Source organism: Vulpes lagopus, chromosome 10 (genome assembly GCF_018345385.1).
Source record: "Vulpes lagopus strain Blue_001 chromosome 10, ASM1834538v1, whole genome shotgun sequence".
In the NCBI taxonomy this organism is placed as follows: domain Eukaryota; kingdom Metazoa; phylum Chordata; class Mammalia; order Carnivora; family Canidae; genus Vulpes; species Vulpes lagopus.
Genome location: NC_054833.1, coordinates 47,736,512 through 47,757,862, shown reverse-complemented (window position 1 = coordinate 47,757,862; position 21,351 = coordinate 47,736,512). Strand labels below are relative to the sequence as shown.

The 21,351-nt window shown below is 38.2% G+C and overlaps 2 protein-coding genes across 2 annotated transcripts in view; one reads left to right on the top strand and one right to left on the bottom strand.

Annotated features, from left to right (window-relative positions):
- BTG4 (BTG anti-proliferation factor 4) overlaps window positions 1-585 on the bottom strand; it is a 103,689-nt gene extending 103,104 nt beyond the window's left edge. The window contains exon 1 of the mRNA XM_041770398.1: window positions 58-585. The gene's annotated coding sequence lies outside the window, so the exon portion shown is untranslated. The remainder of the gene's footprint in view (window positions 1-57) is intronic.
- A 95-nt stretch (window positions 586-680) lies between these two features.
- SIK2 (salt inducible kinase 2) overlaps window positions 681-21,351 on the top strand; it is a 129,103-nt gene continuing 108,432 nt past the window's right edge. Inside the window, exons 1-2 of the mRNA XM_041770390.1 lie at window positions 681-963; window positions 20,159-20,275. Coding sequence (XP_041626324.1) covers window positions 829-963; window positions 20,159-20,275 — 252 coding nt within the window. The 5' untranslated portion in view covers window positions 681-828. The remainder of the gene's footprint in view (window positions 964-20,158; window positions 20,276-21,351) is intronic.

Here is a 21,351-nt window from a genome sequence, read left to right as displayed (position 1 = left end):
AAAGCTACACTCCCATCTCCCCAGAGGCCGCCTCAAAAGAAGCAAAAACTCGCATACATTTTAGGAGGAGCTGAGGCTCTGACGTCCCTGGCTCGGGCGATCTGTGTGTCTTCAAACGCTGACATTGCGTGAGGACGTCCGTGAGCGACCGTGCTGCTGTCGGGATGATTCCTCAGACATCAGCGCGTGGAGGGACTTAATAGAAACAGGATCTCTATGGATCCGAAGAAAGGAGCCCGCGAGCAACGCGCTGCCTCGGGCGGTTCTCCGCCGCGGGCGCTGGGCAGGCACAGGTGAGAGGTTTTGGCGGGAAGGCCCCCAGGCGGACGGAGAGGGCAGGGGCGCGGGAAGGAAGGCCGCCCACCCGGGCCGGGCCGCTGCACCCCTCCGTTCCGCCCACCAGGGCCCGCTCTTGCCCTTCGGCTGGGCGGCCGCCCCGCCCCTGGCAGCCGCGAGGCGGCGGAGGAGCCCGGGCGCCCGAGTCCGGAAGGAACGCGCCGTCCAGGCCCCGCCCGGCTCCCCTCGCGCCCGCCCTCCCGGCCGCCGACGTCTGCGGGGCTCCGGTCGCCATGGCGACCAATCGAGGCCCGGGCCCGCCCCCGCCCCCCGGCCCCGGCCCCCTGACGTCGGCGCACGTCAGCGGCGGCGCGCGCCTGGCTGGGCCCAGCCGAGCGGGAGGGAGCGAGCGAGGGAGCGAGCGGAGCGGCGTCGCCGGAGCCCAGCCGCGCCGCCGGCCCGCCAGCCCGCCCGCCCGCCGGCCCGCCGGCCCGCCACCCGCCACCCGCCAGCCCGCGCTCCAGTCCGCCGTGTCTAGCAGCGGGGCCCAGCATGGTCATGGCGGATGGCCCGAAGCACTTGCAGCGCGGGCCGGTCCGGGTGGGGTTCTACGACATCGAGGGCACGCTGGGCAAGGGTAACTTCGCTGTGGTGAAGCTGGGGCGGCACCGGATCACCAAGACGGAGGTGCGGCCCGGGGCTCGGCGGGAGCGTCCGAGGCGGGCGTCCGGGGGAGAGGGGCGGCTGCAGCGGGCGGGTGCGGGCGGACGGCTGGGTCTCTAGCGGCGGCGGGGGCCTGGGAGGCGCGCGGCCCGGCCCGGCCCGGCACCGCACCCGCACCCGCACCCGCACCCGCACCCGCACCCGGGGTCGTCCGGTTGGGAACCCGGCCGGCCGGGGCTTCGCCTTGTCTGCGCCGCCCGCGGTGGCCGCGCGGAATTTCTCCCCGAGCCTCCCACCCGGGCCGTGACCCGGTCTGTGGCCTCCGCTCCGGAGCCCAAGTTCCGCGTCTTCCCTGCTCTCGGCGGGGGGTGGGGTGGGAGGGGAGTGCGGGCGCGGGTGCTCCCGGGCCGCGCGGCGAGGGGCCGGCTGCGCCCGGGCTCCCGGGACGGGGCACTGCGGCGCCCCCGTGAGCGCGGCGCCTCCCCCGGGCCCCGCGGGGAAGGGGCCCCGGTGGCCGGGAATGCCCGGACGGCCATTGTCCATCTCCTCTCCTTCCTTTTGCCCGACAGCGTCTCGGAGTGGGTGTCAGGCTGGCTTGCCAGATCCCGCGCCTGAGGCATTTCCATCTAATACTCCAGACAATAGGACGGGTTAAGATGGTCATCTCCGCGCTGGCACAGCGGGCGGCTCGGCCTCCTCCGCCCGGGTCGCCCCTACCAGGTGTGCGTCCTGGCGGCGCACACGCGTTCCCTAAGCCACCTGGATCCTGCGTCTCTACTCCTAAAGCCCTCAAGCTGCTTCCTGGCGCTGAATCCGGCAGCCCCCACTCCGCGGCACATTCTGATGCACCGTACAGATTTCCTCCCCAGTCTCCCTTCTTACCTAACCCGCCCCCCTTCCTTTCACTGCCTCAAGCTGCTCTCCTCAGGGTCTCTATTTTAAGACGTGCAAATTAAATACTTCAGGAAAACAGTAGAAACAAAACCATTCTTTAGAATAAGACCTTGTGTTTTTGATGTACTCTGCCCTGCCTTGTTGTAGTTGTTCTGGAGTTTCGTCCCTTTTCGGGTTGTTGTTTTCTCTCTCTCTCTCTCTCCTCTTTTTTCCCTTTCCCCCAGTTTTCATCCTACTCAGTTTTTCCCCCTTATTCGTGCGAATGTGCTACAGTTTGAATATGCACTAACCTACGAAATGGATTTTCAGAATGGCTGTGGGAGGTGAAGGACATTTGAAAACTTCAGTGATTCTTGTTGCTGTGGTTCTTGAAAGTTTTGCTTGATGTGAAGGAATCCATTTCCGAAAAGCAGGGGCGTAGGTCACTGTGTCATCTTCACTTTTTGCCCCCACCCCCACCCCACCCCCATGGTGAGGTATTTCAAATCCGACTTCTTTTATATAGCATCAGGACCAAGGTCACAAATTTTCTCTCGCGAATTTTACCATTCTTACTAATTATACTAAGTTCGTGATGATAAATAACGTGACTGTAGTGAGATTACTGAATCCTGATCCCAGCATTTCTAAAAATGAAGGAATTGATTCCATTTCTCTAAAGAACCATGGCCTAATGCCATGCTATTTCCCCATAAATTACATTAAAAGAAGGCATTTTTAATGTGTATTTTTATGAGTCCTTGCTTAATGATTCTAAAAATCAAGCAAATTGTGCACTAAAGAAAGCTTCTACAGAACTTTGGAACATTTTTATGTGGGTGAATTCCAAACCCATTAGTTCATAATTTTTTTTCCTCATCGGCTTTTATCTGTATTGGTCTCGAGATTTAATTAACTCGGCTGTTCCTTATTAGGTCAAATATAGATGATAAGTTATCTATTTAAAGCTGTTTAGGTGGAGCTGGAAATGAGTGACACTTTCTCTTGAGGTTGACAGTTCAAACCCAGTCCCTTTTAAACTGATATATCTGGTGGAGCTAGGGGGCGCTGCGGAGTAGTGCCGTGGTTTGGCTGTCAGATCCTGAGATCAATGCATTTGTAATATTGAAGGCACGGGTCAGATCGTGAAAGATGGCTCAGATCCCGGTATATATGTGTAAAATGATTTACTTTAAAGGCTAAATTTCTAGTCCATAGAACCTGTCTCCCTTTGCTTTTCAAAAGAAAACATGTGAAAGAAATAATGTGAATTTGAGATGGGTGAATGTTTCTGGTAATTTGGTTGTGAATGGAAATTTTGAAGTTTAAATTTTAAAGAGAGGGAATGAGGGAAATAGGGAAATTAATGAAGAGAAAAGTTCTCGTAGATCTCAAGTTTTGCAAAGTTGCCCTGTAAACTTTTGTGGTATTTTTGTGGCATTAAGAATTTTGTGGCATTAAGAATTGTTTAGCAATGGCACCGATACATTTGTTTCTTACACTATTAATGAGGATTTTTAAAGCAGTGTTATCTTCACTCATTGACTGGATAAATATTTCTGTCTTCAATAAATACAAATGCCTCAAATACTATATAATTAAGATGGCTAATGGAAACCTTAAAGTTTTATTTACCATTATTTTAGGTTCTCATTGCTGAACGTACTACAGTAATTAGAGTGAAAACAATTCAAGTGGCATAAAGAGCAATATCAGCCAAATATCACAATTATACTTTTTATAGAAATTTCTTCAATATACTATGTATGGTTTAAGATCAATATAAGTTTGTGTTTTAAAACTTAGAGGGCTTTTTTCCCCCCATGTTTGAACCCAACGCAAATTTTAGGGCTTAGTATAAATGTCTGTGTGGTAAACAATTGGACCTTGTTATTTTTACTTGGCTCTCTCTGTCTCTTCTTCCGAATCCCTGAAGAATGATGTGTTTTCTACAGAGCTTGGGAGATCTAAGACTGTTTGCCTTTTAGGAAAAGAAAAATCAGTACACAAAAAGAGATCTTCATTTTGGTCTAATCTATCAAATAGCTTAACATTGATTGTTTAAGAAGTGTAATTACATCATCATCTGAAGCTGTATTCTCATGTTGGATCTCTATGTAAATTTTGCACACAAAAGGGAAGGCAGGTGGTGAAAGAATCCAGCTTCCTAATATAATACTTCAGAAAAGCTTTGTAGTGTTGGTTTCTGGTTTATGAATTAGAGTAGCTAATTTTATAAAATTAGCATAATGGGAAAAGAATAATAGCATTTAGACTGTTAAACTATTTTAGGCAATAGTGGTTGCTATTTTGCTATGCTGTGAGTGTCCTTGAGTAGTGTTTTATTAAAACAGTGCTAGCAAAGAATTTTTTCCTTCTAATTGTATGGCTAGTTTTTTTGTTGGATTTGTCAAATAAAATTCCAAAAAAGCCATTTGTGCCCTTGAGTTGCTTTTGTTTTCTATTAAAGAAATAGTCTTACTGTAGAAAACATAAAGAAGAATATACAGTGCACAAAAAGTACATGTGCAATTCCTCCACCAATCGGAGTAAATCATTCTCATGGCATATTTCCCTCTAGTCTTTTTTTAAAAAATATTTTTTTCCATAGATGAGATCACATACCACATACGCTTATATAAATTGCATCCTTTTTTCCATTTTATAGGATATTTTACATGCTGTATAAAGCAGTTGTATTACATACAACTTTATAAACTTTTTAATAGCTGCATAGTGTTCTACCTTGTAGATGAATTCTGTCGTATTGAACAGTTTTCATATTATTGAACATTTCCAGTTTTCACTTACAGTAAATAATTTGGGTGAATAACATTTGCATATGTAACTCTGTGTCTGCAGTTTTTTCTGGGGGAGGGGACAGAAAGGAGGAGTGGAATTCAGAGGTAAATTCCTAGAAAGGAAATTACCTGGATGCAAAACTGGTAGCAAGAACATTCTGAAAACTGCTTTTGTTCACTGAAAAGCTTTCTGTGTGTATTTTGGGGCTTTTAATTTTAGGCATAATTCTTTGCTACCTTAAAATGTAAGTATTTTTAAAGCTTTCCAAATAAAGTATCAAAATTGCATTTTTAGAGCAAGTGTAGAAACAACAAAAAAAGAATTTATACCCTGATTACAGTGTTTCTTGAAGAAGAGAACTTATTTTTTAATACATTTGAATTTTATATCTTCCTTTAAATTTTTAGGACTCCTCACTAGTCTCGGTATTAATCTTATGCTCTGAAATATTCCATATTTCAAGAAGCAGCTATACTATGTACAACAGAAGGACTAGTTACCAGATAACTTAAGAGCTATTATTTGTATCTGGGTCTGTGTATGGTCTTTATAGTGTGTTGAAATGAAAATTGTATTTGTCCTGAAATATATGTGCTATATGAGAAACTGTTGTCTAGTTTCTTGGCACTCCAGACAAGTAATATTTGTCATATTATTCTGCTAAATATTGCTCAAAAGGATCTGTTCTTTTTGGGGAGTGGTTGGGGACAAACATCCAAAATAAGAGTTGTGTAAATTTTTATATTCTGTAGAAATTTTTAACTTTAACAGAGTTTAATGCGTTCTGATTTTAATTCCACTGGGAAATTCTGAATATCTGGCAATTAAGAAAACATTTATTTGGAAATAACTGAAACTGGCTTCCATTCCTGGATTCATATGCTGACATTTGACTTATGGGCCAGTGCTCATGATACAGTCAATTTCTTGGAGCCAGTTGGATTCCAGAAATTCATGAAGATGCCATTCTTTTCTATATAGTATACCTAGGACCTCTTCTTCTACCTCTGTATTTTTGGGGAAAAAAAAGCTTTTAATGTATGAATATGCCTTTATACAGAACACTTATGGGGAATGGTTTCTCAACCTTCAAGGAGAAACAGTCCCTATATCCAGTTTGAGATTATTAGAAGAATGAGAGGCAGCTATATTTGGGGATTTCATCAGAAACTCTTCATTTCAAAAATATTTTTAAAATACTTTAAACAGTTAAAGTGATAAATGATGGAGGAATTAGACTGAAAAATGATGCTAAAATTTAAGTCTTCTCTCAGATAAACATAGTATTTATGAGTCGCCGCCCCCCCCCCAGTTAAAAAAAGTATGCATGTTCATTGTAGATATTGTTGAAAAACTCAAGAAAATAAATATCCTTAATGCTACCATTCAGACCAAGAGATCACCACTATTTAACATTTGGTTCATAGCCTCTTAGTTATTCACATTTATTGTATGTGTCAGTAATGAAATTGATGTCATCTGTACTTAAGGTTTTTTTACTTAATGTGTTAACACTTCCCCGGGTGAAAACAAACAAACAAACAAAAAAAGCCTAGAGCATTGTTAAATAGCATTCTTACATATCATATGATCGTATTTTATTTCATCAGTTTCCTACTATGGAACATTTAGATTGTTTCTCTATTTTGCTGTTTCTCTTTCTAAGGTACTGTTTCAGAGGGTGTTCTTGTGTGTGTGTGTGTGTGTGTGTGTGTGTGTCTTTGTGCACTTATCTGTAATTCTCTCAGGGTAATCCCCTGGCAATAGAATTCCTGGGTCAAGGAATAAATATGTACCTACATCTACATCATACTGTCTGAGATGCCAAATTATCCTCTAGAAATGCTGTACCTGTTAATTTTCACCAGGAAGAAATAATTTACCAGGAATATAATTTTTAAAATCTTTCCCAGTTGATAGGGGAAAATAATTTTTATTTTAATTAACATTTCTGATTTAACATTTTCTTTACTTTGATTGCATGGTTTTATAAGATGACTACTTCTTTTGTGAATTGCTTTTTTTGTCCTTTGGCTCATTTTTTAAATTGGGTTGTCATTAATGATCTGCTTAAATAATTTTAAAGATAAGAGTTTTTTTAATCATTTCTTTTATAGTCTTAATCCTTGGTTCAATTTCTATGGATCTAAAAATGTAATGACATTAACCTTTTCTTCAGTCTGTTTTCCTTACCCACCATTGGAAAAGTCAGATTAAGTATATAATTTGAGAATTTATTGCATTATGTAGATTCTTATATTCAATTTTGAGGTGCCTGGGGAACTCGGTTAAGTGTCTGCCTCTTTAAGATCAGTTCAGGTCATGATCTCAGGGTTCTGAAATTGAGCCCCAAGTTAAACTCTATCCTCAGCAGGGAGTCTGTTTAAGATTCTCTCTCTCCCTCACCTCTGCCTCCTCCCTCCCTTGCTCATGCTCTCTGTCTCTCACTCAAATAAATTATTTTTTTAATAAATAATAACAATCAATTTTAAATTGGATTCTAACTTATTTATACTTAGAAGATAACTAGAGAACTCCATGTTAGTTTTACTATTTACTTTCCCTGCTTTCAGAAACCCTTTCTTTGTAGAACCGCTCAGTCACATTGACTTGTCAATAAAATGTACGTGCTTTGATGTATAAGCTTGTAAAGTACATTTAGTGTTTAATCTTGAAGATCTAATTGTATGATAAGAATAATGCTCTTTGGTACTCTAGAAAGACTGTGTACAATTAGTATATTACTGGTAAATAGCACTGAAACAACTGTTACCTGAGATAGCAAACATATGTTAATCCCTTCTGATTTTTTTTACTAGAAATATTGTTCTTATTGTGTAACTTCCTTATAAAGTCCCCCAAAGCTACTTTTGTATGTGTGGTTTCTCTAAATGCATAAGATGAATATTTCTTTAATGAGAAGTAAAAAACAACTTTTGTTAAATTATCAAAAAGACAGGATAACATTACCATTAAATTGCATTTTGAAAAGAGAAAAAGTATCTTTTGTCTGTCATCATAACGCTTTCACTTCTGCTCATACAGTTAAACCCTTCTCTTCGGTACAAATTTGCATTTTATATGTTGTTACTTTTACATGTATTGTGTTTTACTTTGTTGGAAACCTTTATAGTAGTCTTTTCACTAATATTTAAATTTTAGAAAATATAGCCATTTTATAGAAAGTTTAGAAAATAAAATGAAAATGACTAATATTTCACAAATAGAGAAGTTAGCATATTTGATAAATATAATAACTTCATTTTTTGTTTTTCCTTTTAGAAAAGTAATTCATGCTTGTTGAAGAAAAATTGCACAGAAAACTATAATGCAGAAAAGTAAAATAATCTACAGTTTTTTTCACCCACAGATTACATTTTTGTCATAGTTGTATCTAGTTTTTCCTGGTCTTCTTATATACCTACCTTGTGTTGAGACTGCACTTAAACACTGATTTTTTTAATTTAATATTTTCGTTTAAGCAATCCTCTGTATTATTAAGAAAAACTATTCTAGGGACGCCTGGGTGACTCAGTGGTTAAGCGTCTATCTGCCTTCAGCGCAGGGCATGATCCTGGAGTCCCAGGATTGAGTCCCATATTGGGCTCCCTGCATGGAGCTGCTTCTCTCTCTCCTATGTCTTTGCCTCTGCCCCCTCTCTCATGAATATATAAATAATTTTTTTTTTAAAAAAGGAAAGAACTATTTTAATAGCTGTGTAACAGTCGTAACATAAGCTTACTGTAATTCATGTAATTACCACTTGTTTCTATTTTTATATTATAAATAATATTCATTGAATATATTTACAAATAAGTCTTAACCCTCATTTCAGATTTCCTTTAAATAATTTCTCAGGGGAGCCCCTGGGTGGCTCAGTTGGTTAAGTGACTGCCTTCAGCTCGGGTCGTAACGCCGGGGTCCTGGGATCCAGCCTCACGGTTGGGCTCCCTGCTCAGCGAGGAGTCTGCTTCTCCCTCTCCTTCTGCCCCTCCCCCACTCATGGGCTTGCTCTCTTGAGTAAATTAATAAAATCTAAAAAATAAAAACTTTGTTTAAAAAAATATTTTAAATGAGTGTGAAAAATTAGGGTGACAAAACATGAGAGACTCCTAACTCTGGGAAACGAACAAAGGGTAGTGGAAGGGGAGGTGGGTGGGAAGATGAGGTAACTGGGTGATGGGCACGGAGAAGGGCACTTGATGGGATGAGTACTGGGTGTTATATGTGTTGGCAAATCAAACTTCAATAAAAAAAAATTCTCAGAAATAGAATCCTCAGGCTAAGTGAGATGAGTGATGACAGCGTTATATTACTTTAAGTTCTACAATGATTCAACAATTCTATACATTACTCCGTGCTCATCACAATAAGTGTGCTCTATTTTTGTTTTTAATTTTTTAAATTTGAGTATCATTGATACACAATTTTACGTTATTTTCAAGTGTACAAGTTAGTGATTTGCAAAAATTATATATACATTATACTGTGTTTACCACAAGTGTAGCCATTATCAGTCCTGTTACATTGTCCCATAATGTTGCTTTTACTGTATTATTGACTATATTTGTTAAACTGTGCCCTTTATTCTGCGACTTACTCATTCCAGAAATGGAAGCCTGTATCTCCTTCTTTACTTCACCCAGTGCCCCACCTCCTTCTCTTCTGGCAACTATCAATTTGTTCTCTGTATTTATAGGTCTGATTCTGTTTTTTGTTTATTCCTTTGTGTGTGTGTGTGTGTGTGTGTGTGTGTGTGTGTGTGTGTGTGTGTTTTAGATTCCACTTAAGAATGGAGTCTTAGGGTATTTGTCTTCTCAATTTGATTTATTTCACTTAACATAGTATCTTCTAGGTCCAACCACGATGTCTGAAATGGCATGATCTCACCCCTTTTTTTCCCTTAATCTCACCCCTTTTAATGGCTGCATAATACTCCAGCATGTGTGTGTGTGTGCACGCACATGCATCTGTGTCACACACATATACACAGTATTGATGGACACTTAGGCTGCTTCCATATCTCGGCTATTGTAAATAATGCTGCAATAAACATGGCTCCATAAATATTTTTTTGAATTAGTGTTTTTGTTTTCTTTCAATGAATGCTCATTAGTGGAATTAATGGATCATATGGTATTTCTATTTTTAATTTTTGAGGAACCTTTATACTATTTTCCACAAGTGGTCTTGCCAGTTTATATTCCCAACAACAGTGCAAGAAGGTTCCTTCTTCTCCAGATCCTCACCAATACTTGTTACTTGTCTTTTTTTTATTATTATTATTGATTTATGATAGTCACACAGAGAGAGAGAGAGAGAGGCAGAGAGGGAAGCAGGCTCCATGCACCGGGAGCCCGACGTGGGACTCGATCCCGGGTCTCCAGGATCGCGCCCTGGGCCAAAGGCAGGCGCCAAACTGCTGCGCCACCCAGGGATCCCTGTTACTTGTTTTTTTGATCTTAGTTGTTAAGACTGGTTTAAGGTGATAATTCATTGTGATTTTGGTTTGCATTTCAGTAATGATGAGTGATGTTGAGCATCTTTTCATGGATCTCTTGGCCATCTGGGTGTCATCTTTGGAACGATGTCAATTCAGATCCTCTGCCCATTTTTCATTTGATTTGGTTTTTTGTTGTATGAGTTTTTTGTATATTTTGGATATTAACCTCTTCATAGATATATCACGTGCAAATATCTTCTATTCAGTAGATTGCCTTTTTGGTTTTTTGTTGGTTTCCTTTGCTGTGCAAAAGCTTTTTATTTGGTGTAGTCCTAATAGTTTATTTTTGCTTTTGTTTCCCTTGCTAAAGGAGACTTATCTAGAAAAATGTTGGTATGGCCAGTGTCAGAGAAATTAAATTACTGCCTGTGCTCTGTTCTGATTTTTTTTATGGTTTCAGGTCTCACATTTAGGTCTTATATCCATTTTGAGGGTTTTTTTGTTGTATGGTGTTAGAAAGTGATCCAGTTTCATTCCTTTGCATATAGCTGCCCAGTTTTCCCAGCACCATTTGTTGAAAGGACAACCTTTTCACTATTGTACATTCTTGCCTCCTTTGTTGTAGAGTAGTTGACCATACAAGAGTATGATAATTACTATAAGATCACACTGTTTTGATTACTACAGCTTTTGTAGTGTATCTTGAAGTCTGGGATTGTGATATCTCCCGCTTTGTTTTTGTTTGTTTCTTTTTTAAGATTGCTTTGACTATTCAGGGTCTTTTATAGTTCTATACAAATTTTAGTATTTTTTGTTCTAGTTCTGTGGAAAAATATTAGTGGTATTTTGATAGGGATTGCATTAAATCTGTAGATTGCTTTGGGTAGTATAGACATTTTAACAATATTGATTCTTCTAATCTGTGAACATGGAATATCTTCCCATTTGTTTATGCTGTCTTCAGTTTTTCTTTTGTCAGTGTTTTGTAGTTTTTGGAGTATAGATCTTTCACCTCCATGGTTAAATTTATTCCTAGGTATCCTGTTCTTTTTGATATGGTCGTGAATGGGTTTGTTTTCCTAATTTCTCTTTCTGCTATTTTTTTATTAGTGTATAGAAATGCAGTTGATTTCTGTATATTAATTTCATATCCTGTAACTTTACTGAACTCATGTATCAGTTCTAATATATATATATATTTTTGTGTGTGAAGTCTTTGTAGTTTTCTTTATAACGCATATCATCTGCAAATAGTAAAGTTTGACTTCTTCCTTACCAATTTGATGCCTTTTATTTCTGTGGCTAGAATTTCTAGTACTATGTTGAATAAAAGTAGTAAGAGTGGACATGCTTGTCCTGTTACTGATCTTGGAAGAAGAGCTCCTAGTTTTTCACCATTGGGTATGGTATTAGTTGTGGGTTTGTCATATATGGCCTTTATTATGTTGAAGTAGTTCCCTCTAAATCTATTTTGTTGAGATTATTATTTTTTTTATCATGAATGGATGTTGTACTTCACCAATGCTTTTTCTACATTAGTGAGATGATCATATGGTTTTACCTATTTTTTTTGTTACCTATTTTGTTTTGTTTTGTCTTGTAGTGTCCTTATCTGATATTGGTATCAGGGTAATGCTGGTCTCTGAATGAATTTGGAAGTTTTCCTTCCTATTCTATTTTTTGGAATAGTTTGAGAAAGAATAGGTATTAACTCTCTACATGTTTGATAGAATTCGCTGTGAAACCATCTGGTCCTGGACTTTTGTTTGTTGGGAGGCTTTTGTTTTTGTTTTGTTACTGATTGAATTGCATTAGTAGTAATCACTCTGTTAAATATTCTATTTTTTCTTGATTCAGCTTTGGAAGATTATATGTTTCTAGGAATTTAACCATTTCTCCTAGGTTATTTAATTTGTTGGCATAAAACTTTTTTATAGTTATTTCTCCTCCTTCAATTCTGATTTTATTTATTTGAGTCATCTTTTTTTTTTTAAGCCTGGCTAAATGTTTATCAGTTTTGTTGATATTTTCAAAGAAGCATCTCCTAGTTTCATTTATCTATTCTGCTGTTTTTATAGTTTTTATTTCATTTACTTATGTTATAATCTTTATTATTATTATTATTATTATTATTATTATTATTATTACTACTACTACTACTATTTTGCTTGTGGCCTCTGCCTTTATTTGTTCTTTTTCTAGCTCCTTTAGGTATAGGGTCAGGTTGTTTGAGATTTTTCATGCTTCTTGTTGTAGGCCTGTATTGCTATAATTTTTCCTCTTAAAATAGTTTTTCCTGCATCTGAAAGATTTTGGACCATTGTTTTATTTTCATTTGTCTCTATTTTTTTTTTAATTTCCTCTTTGATGTATTGTTGGACCCACTTACTGTTCAGTAGCATGTTATTTAGCTTCTATGTATTTGTGTTCTTTCCAGATTTTTTTCTTGCATATGATTTCTAGTTTCATACTGCTGTGGTCAGAAAGGATGCATGGTATGATTTCAGTCTTTCTTAATTTTTTGAGACTTGTTTTGTGGCTTAACATGTGATCTCTTCTGGAGAGTGTTCCATATGGAATTGAAAAGAATGTGTATTCCACTGTTTTGGGATGAAATGTTCTGAATGTATCTGTTAGATCCATATGGTCCAATGTGTCATTTAAAGCCACTATTCCTTGTTGATTTTGTTTGGATGATCTATCCATTGATGTGTGTGTGAAAATCTCTTACTATTGTATTACTATTGATTTCTTCCTTTGTGTTTGTTAATGGTTGCTTTATGTATTTGGCTGCTGTCATGTTGGGTGCATAAATATTTACTGTTGTATCTTATTGTTGGATTGTTCTCTTTATGTAGTGACCTTCTTTGTCTCTTGTTAATCTGTATTGTAAAGTCTGTTTTGTCCAATATAAGTATTGTTACCCTATCTTTCTTTTTGCTTCCATTTGCATATTAAATGTTTTTTCCATCACTCCATTTTCAATCTGATGTGTTTCTAAGTCTGAAGGGAGTCTCTTGTAAGCAGCATATAGATGGGTCTTGCTTTTTTATCCTTTTCAGTCACTCTGTGTCTTTTGATTGGAGTAATAGTCTGTTTACATTTAAAGTAATTATCAATAGGTAGGTACTTACTGCCCTTTGTTACTTGTTTTACGATTGTTTTTATTGTTCTTTTTTCCTTTCTTCTTGTCTTCCCTATAGTTTTTTTAATATTATGCTTGGATTCCTTTCTACTTATTTCTTGTGTACCCATTATAGGTTTTTGATTTATGGTTACCATTAGATTCATATATAACATCTCCTGCATATAGCAGTCTATAGTAAGTTGATGGTTACTTAAGTTTGAACCCATTCTAGAAGCACTAAATTTTTACCCTTTACCCTCTATGCACACAAAATTTTATGTATGTCATGGTCTTCTTTACATCGTTTTATTTTGTGAATTTGATTGATTTTTCTGCTGGTCTTTGGGTTGTTTTCAGAGTTAGTTGCACTAATGTGGCTGTTATCTTGGTATATAAATGGAACAAGGTAAGCTCAGGATCCTTCTACTCTACCATCTTCCCAAACTCCCTCAGGATGGATAACTTTTTGTTTTAACCTAATTTTTTTGGAGATTTTTATTTTTAAGTAATCTCTGCACCCAGTGTGGAGTTCAAACTCACAACCCCGAGATCAAGAGTCACATGTTCTACTGACTAAGCCAGCCAGGCATCCCAGGATGGATGATTTTTAAGGTTCTTGGTAGAAATTGCCAAATTACATTTCAGAAAAATTATAACCTGTTTTATTGTCATACCAGCAATGTATAAAAGTGGCCATCTTTTGAACCTTACCTCACAAGGATGTTTACCTTTTAATCTTTGTGAATATCAGTGGAAATGATATTTCTTAATATAACTTAAATAACATTATATTAGGTATTTTATTGTTTTTAATTCAGTTTTTCCTATTTTTGAGCTTGAATACTCAGTGTTGCTACTTTTACATGGAATTTAGTTTGATAGTAATCATTCTAGTTTATATATGCCCTCCAAAGTTGTATAAGAAACCTTTCTTTTTTGTCCCCTAACAGAAGGAGCATAAAGTTTTCTATCTCTGCATAAACTCAATAACGGCTTGTTTTTTTTGTATGTTTTTTTTTTTTTAAAGAGATTGCATATATATGTAGGAATTGGAGAGTTGAATAATTCAGATGAATAACAAAGAGAAAGGAGTCCTTCAATTTAGAGTCTCTTACTTGACTTTGTTGTGACCATGCAGATTTTGTCCTTGGTACTGTGTTCAGTACTTAATGGAAAAGGGATGCAGAGAGAAAGCTCCTGGAAATCTAAGTTCATAGTTATCTTTAAAGTGTTGAAACACAACCCTTTTGTATGTTGAAACTTTAATACACATCGGGAAGGTCCCCAAGTGCAGATTTTTCTGGTTGATAAAATTTGTTTTCCAAAATGTGTTCTCTTTGTTCTCACAGATCTATTAAGTTCCTTGAAGGTAGGAATCAGATCTTGTTCATTTTTGTATCCTGAGTGTAATTACAGGCACACAACAGGTGCTCAGAAAGTGTGTGAATAATAGACTCTCTGAAAGAGTAAAAGATTGAACTTGGAGTTTGAAGACCTGCGGTTTTTCCCATTAATACACTTGAGCTGTAGGACCTTGTGTAGACTATATAATATCTTCAGAACCTCAGTTTCATCAACTCATGGATGCTCTGCTTGTTCCATTTACTTCACAAAGTTGAGAAATAAATGAGATAAAATATATTAAAGTATCTTGTGAAATTAAACAGTACTGTGCAGTTGTGAAAGTTATCATCATCATTATTCTATTTCTGGTAAGTACTTGATAATGAGTCCCATTGTTAAGAAATTACCAAGAAGAATATGCCAGAGACTGCTAGCCGAGCACCAAAAATCCATTGTTTCCTCTTCTTGGACCTATCACTGGACTGTCTGTTGGCCTCTCTTGCATTTAGTATGGTTATGTGACTGAGTTCTAACTAATGAAGTGAACAGAAGTAATGTGTGCCACTTCAGGCCTGGCCCGTAAAAACCTCTCATGCAGGCTCCTTCAAGTTTTTTTCTGGAAATGGAGACAACCTTTAGGGTAACTGTGGTAGTCTTTAAAGGTAGTAAAACCTCCTTAAACTTCATATGCCTGCATTCAGCCATCCCATTCTACTACATGAGCAAAAAATTTAACTTCCGTTGTATTTGAATCACTATGCATTTTGTGATCTACTTATTCATAGCAGTTAGACAAACCCTAACTATTTTTTTAAGCTTTAACAATTTTTTTTGTGTTTCTTATTAGTTTCAAAGGTAGAATTTAGTGATTCATCAGTTGCATATAACGGCAGTGCTCATTTTATCAGTGCCCTCCTTAATGCCCATCACCCAATTATAATTATCCCTTCCCTCCACATCCACCTCCCCTCCAGCAACCCTCAGTTTGTTTCCTAGAGTTATTTCACTTAGCATAATACCTTGTAGTTCCATCCACATTGTTGCAAATAACAAGCTTTCATTCTTTTTGATGGCTGGATGGATAGATCGATAGACAGATATACACACGCACACGTACGCCCACACACCCCACATCTTTATCCATTCTTTGGTTGATGGACATCTGGGCACATTCCATATTTTGGCTATTGTGGACCTTGCTGCTATAAACATTGGGGTGCACGTGCCATTTCAAATCACTATGTTTGTATCCTCTGGATAAATACTTAGTGCAAATGCTGTGTTGTAGGATAGCTCTATTTTTAACTTTCTGAGGATCCTCCATACAGTTTTCCAGAGTGGCTGCACCAGTTTGGATTCCCACCAGCAGTGTCAGAGGGTTCCTCTTTGTCCATCTTTGCTTCTGACTGGTGTGAAGGTGGTATCTCGTTGTTTTGATTTGTATTTCCCTAATGCCAAGTGATGTGGAGCATTTTTTCATGTGTCTGTTGGCCATTTGTCATCTTTGGATAAATGTCTCTTCGTATCTTCTGCCCATTTCTTGACTGAATTTTTTGTTCTTTAGGTGTTGAGTTTAATAGGTTCTTTATAAATTTTGGATACTAGCCCTCTATCTTTCAAGACACTTGCAAATATCTTCTCCCATTCTGTAGGTTGCCTGTTAGTTTTGTTGAATGTTTCCTTTGCTGTGCAGAAGCTTTTAATCTTGATGAAGTCTCAGTAGTTCATTTTTGCCTTTGTTTCTCCTGCGTTTGGAGATGTGTTTAGCAAGGAGTTGCTGTGGCTGAGGTCGAAGAGGTTGCTGCCTGAGTTCTTTAGATTTTGATGGATTCCTGTCTCACATTTAGGTCTTTCATCCATTTTGAATTTATTTTTGTGTATGGTGTAAGAAGGTGGTCCAGTTTAATTCTTCTGTATGTGGCTGTCCAGTTTTCCCAACACCATTTGTTGAAGAGACTGTCTTTTTCCCGTTGGATATTCTTTCCTGCTTTATCAAAGATTAGTTGACTGTAGAGGCAAGGGTCCATTTCTAGATTCTCTGTTCTGCTCCATTGATCTGTGTGTCTGTTTTTTTGTTCCAGTACCATACTGTCTTAATGACTACAGCTTTGTAATACAGCTTAAAATCTGAAATTGCGATGCCTCCAGCTTTGGTTTTCTTTTTCAACATTACTTTGGCTGTTTGGGTTCTCTTACGGTTCATACAAATTTTAAGATTGTTTGTTCCAGCTCTGTGAAAAATGTTGATGGCATTTTGAATGAACATGGATGCAAAAATTCTCACCGAGACACTAGCTAATAGAACCCAACAGAACATTATAAGGATTATTCACCACAACCAAGTGGGATTTATTTCTGGGCTGCCAGGATGGTTCAGCATCTGCAAATCAGTCAGTGTGATACACCACAGTAATAAAAGTCCTATTAAAAGGAACATATTAGGGATCCCTGGGTGGCGCAGCGGTTTAGCGCCTGCCTTTGGCCCAGGGCGCGATCCTGGAGACCCGGGATCGAATCCCACATCGGGCTCCCGGTGCATGGAGCCTGCTTCTCCCTCTGCCTATGTCTCTGCCTCTCTCTCTCTCTCTTTCTCTCTGTGTGTGACTATCATAAATAATTAAAAATTAAAAAAATAAAAATAAAAAGGAACACATTAACACATGCTCTGCTTTTTCTTTAGTGTGCTTTACTCTTTCATAATCCTTATAAGCAAGGGATAGCAGGGTAAAGATACAAGTATATGAACTTGTGGTCCGTACATTTAGAAGATAAAATTGAAGAATTAGATTTTGTCATTTCAGATTTTTTTGGTTGAGAAAATTTAAATAATGATATTTATGGCTTATTATTAAGGCTTATTTAGATAATTTATGTATTTTTCAGTTTTTTATTGTTTGAGGCCAAGGTTTTAAAAGAGTATGGAGTTTTGGTATACCTTGCTTTAATTGGAATTGAGGGGGTGGCTTAGAGATTTAGTGCCCGCCTTCAGGCCAGGGCGTGATCCTGGAGACCTGGGATGAGTCCCACATCAGGCTCCCTGTGTGGAACCTGCTTCTTCCTCTGCCTGTGGTTCTGCCTCTCTCTCAATCGGTCTCTCATGAATAAATAAATAAAATCTTTAAAAAATAATTGGAATAGAGGGTCTAAGTTTTTTCTTTGTAACATTATAATGTTAAAGATATGATAACCAAGATACTCTTTTTCTATTTATTAGCTGGTTCTGACCCATTTCATTATAAAAGTTTGTTAGTGATGAGATATCTAGACATGCTCCAGCAATTGGAGGGCAAGATATTTTCTTCAAAATAAGCATGTTTGTGAAATTCCATATTACCTTCCTATGGAATATTGGGGAAGTTAAAATATACACTTATGCTTTTGTCTGGCAGCTTTTACCTAAAGTAACTGATAATATTGTATCATAAAATTGGGGGGAGGGTGTTTTAAATCTATTTAAATTTAAATAAATGCTGAGGTAGTCCAATAATGTCCTTAATATCAAGTACAATATTGATCAGTCTCCTTATCTAGCAAAGTTTAGCACCTTTTACTTTCTAGAATATTTTGATTATGGAAATAAATAATATACCATCAAATGTAATGAAAATAATTATCACAAAACCTATGTATTTTACTGTCTAGAGAAGGACTTACCCCCTTTCTTCTTAGACAATAAATTTAATTTCATGCATTGTGTTTAGTAATCTTATTTCTCCTGGGAATCTTGAGTTCTTGTCTGGGTTACAGTTAATTCAAATAAGAAAATAAGCTGAAATAGAGATTGGTAAGAAATAAACCTTACAGTAGTGCTTTAAGAGATAACAGCAAAGGACAAAGCAGCCATAGGAAAGAAGAAAAAAACTAAATGTATAAACAGGAGTCTGAAGGAATTAAGTGAATTGACAAGCTGAGTCCTATAGCCTTGGATACCTTTTAGGAGTATTGAACTATTATAGCATATGCAATAATTGATAATAAAAATTATCTCGACACAAAAAATGAGTTATGTTTGGAATCCTTTTTGGTAGAATGTGAAGTACATTTTAGAGTTTCTTCAGAAATTGTTATAATCAAGTTTGAGTGGTTCCCAATGATCTGAAAATTTTACTTAAATCAGAATGGCTTATTTCCTAAACAAATAGCTACAATTTCTAAAAAATTATTTCCTTTTTGATTGCATAGAAAAAGGTACATGATTCTTGATCTCTGACTACCTGGTTATTCACCTTCAAATGCAGTTCCTTCAAGTTATTAACCTTGGAGTGGTTTGGGTTCCTATCTAGTTACTATAGGAAGAGGCCACATTTTAGATTCTTTTATGGAAGTCAGAAGCTAGAGTAATTACTAAATTTTATACATATATATTTTTAAATTTTTTTTATTGGAGTTCAATTTGCCAACATATAGCATAACACCCAGTGCTCATCCCACCAAGTGCCCCCCTCAGTGCCCGTCACCCAGTCACAAATTACCAAATTATTAACAGATGAGTTTTTGCACTTTGATTTTTAAAGCAAAGTTTAGGGGCAGCTGCGTGGCTCAGGTTATGATGGGGGGGGGCCTGGGTTTGAGCCCCACTTTGGGCTCCTGCTTTTCCCTCTCCCTTTGCCCCTCCCCACCCCCATTCGTGTGCATGCACTCTCTTGCTCTCTCTCAAATAAACAAAAACTTAAATTTAATCCACTTGCTATCTTTCATATAAATTGATTTTAATACTTTATATTTAACTCTCCCCCCCTCCCCTCACCCCCTGCCAAAAGCTATGTCTATATTCTTTGGAATCTATCACTTGCTTTTCTAGAAAAGCTGTATTTCAGTACAGCAGAAACTGCTTTCTACTTGACTGATCATTTGTTTACAGGTACTTTGCAGCAGGAAGATAACTGGTTGGCACTGCTGAGCTTTTATTCATTTTACAAGTGGGGTAAAACATTACAGTTATACTAAAAGAGAAATATGTTTTATTAAAGTAACTTTGCAGGGTTATTCTCTATAGCACACTGAAGATACTCCTAAACAAAATCACCACAGTGCCTCACATGTGATAGATGTTTAAGAAGTACTTGTTGAATGAATGAGCATTGAATTAAAAGTATTGGGATCCCTGGGTGGCGCAGCGGTTTGGCGCCTGCCTTTGGCCCAGGGCGCGATCCTGGAGACCCGGGATCGAATCCCACATTGGGCTCCCGGTGCATGGAGCCTGCTTCTCCCTCTGCCTATGTCTCTGCCTCTCTCTCTCTCTCTCTCTCTCTCTCTCTCTCTCTGACTATCATAAATAAAATTTTTTTTAAAAAAAGTATTTTGGGGGGCAGCCCGGTTGGCTCAGCGGTTTAGCGCCACCTTCAGCTCAGGGCCTGATCCTGGAGACCAGGGACCAAGTCCCACGTCAGGCTCCCTGCATGGATGGAGCCTGCTTCTCCCTCTGCCTACGTCTCTGCCTCTCTCTCTCTCTCTCTCTCTCTCTCTGTCTCTTATGAATGAATAAATAATAAAAATTAAAAAAATAAAAGTATTTTTGTTGTCTTAGGAACTTACATGCAAAGTATCAGGTGCCCTATATACAAAAGATTCTTAACTGGAAAATGTTAACCATCATATAGTAATTATATTTATTTGTGTCTGGGACACAGGTGGCGATAAAAATAATTGATAAATCTCAGCTGGATGCAGTGAACCTTGAGAAAATCTACCGAGAAGTACAAATAATGAAAATGTTAGACCACCCACACATCATCAAACTTTATCAGGTAAGATGTAACCTTATTCCTTTCCATGCTTCTCACTACCTGTTTCCTCATTTGCTTCATTTTTCTCTTTTGTGTTAGTTTTCTTAGTCCATAAAAAAAGAATAATTACATGGTTTTATTAAGCTGAGCACACACATTTTCTATAAGTAAAAAATTAGGAAATAAAAAACTAGTAGCTTAATTTTAAGTTGTCTCAGACTAAGTTATTTAATTTAAAAAGTTTAAAAAAAAAAAAGTTTGTAATTGGGGATCCCTGGGTGGCTCAGCGGTTTAGCGCCTGCCTTTGGCCCAGGGCACGATCCTGGAGTCCAGTGATCAATTCCCGCGTCGGGCTCCCGGCATGGAGCCTGTTTCTGTCTCTGCCTCTGTCTGTCTATCATGAATAAATAAATAAATCTTAAAAAAATAAAAATAAAAATAAAATTTGTAATTGTGCATTTATGATGCTCAACCCTGTTGGCTTTTGGTGGTGATGCCATTAATGAGGATATGGCAGTTCTGCTTATTTAAAAAAATACACTGTTTATGTTTTATGAAATACAAAGGTTAAAATAGTATATTACTTAGTGGCATATTTTATAATACTTAGAGCCAAATCTTATCTTGTTTGGATTATTTTGTCAGATAAAGTAAAAGAGTCATTTTTTAAAAAATCATTTTTTAATAAATTATTGAGATATAATTTTGTAAAATAAATTGTACCCATTTCAAGTGTGAGCTGTGTTTTTTTTTTTTTTTTAAAGGAAGATCTTCTCTGGGGTTCCTGGGTGTCACAGTTGGCTAAGTGTCTGACTCTTGGTTTCAGCTCTGGTCTTGATATCGAGGGTTGTGGGATCCAGCCTCATGGCTGGCTCCATGCTCAGCACAGAGTCTGCTTGGGATTCATTCTCTTTCTCTCTCTCCCCCTCCCTTAGCGCCCCCCCCCCACCTGCACATGCTCTCTCTCTTTCCCTAAAATAAATTAATAAACCTTAAAAAAAAAAAAAGGAACATCTCTGATTCTTAAAGAGTAATTCATGTTGAGGAATGATAATGTAATACAAAACATTTTTTAAACACTTCTATTCATTAATTAG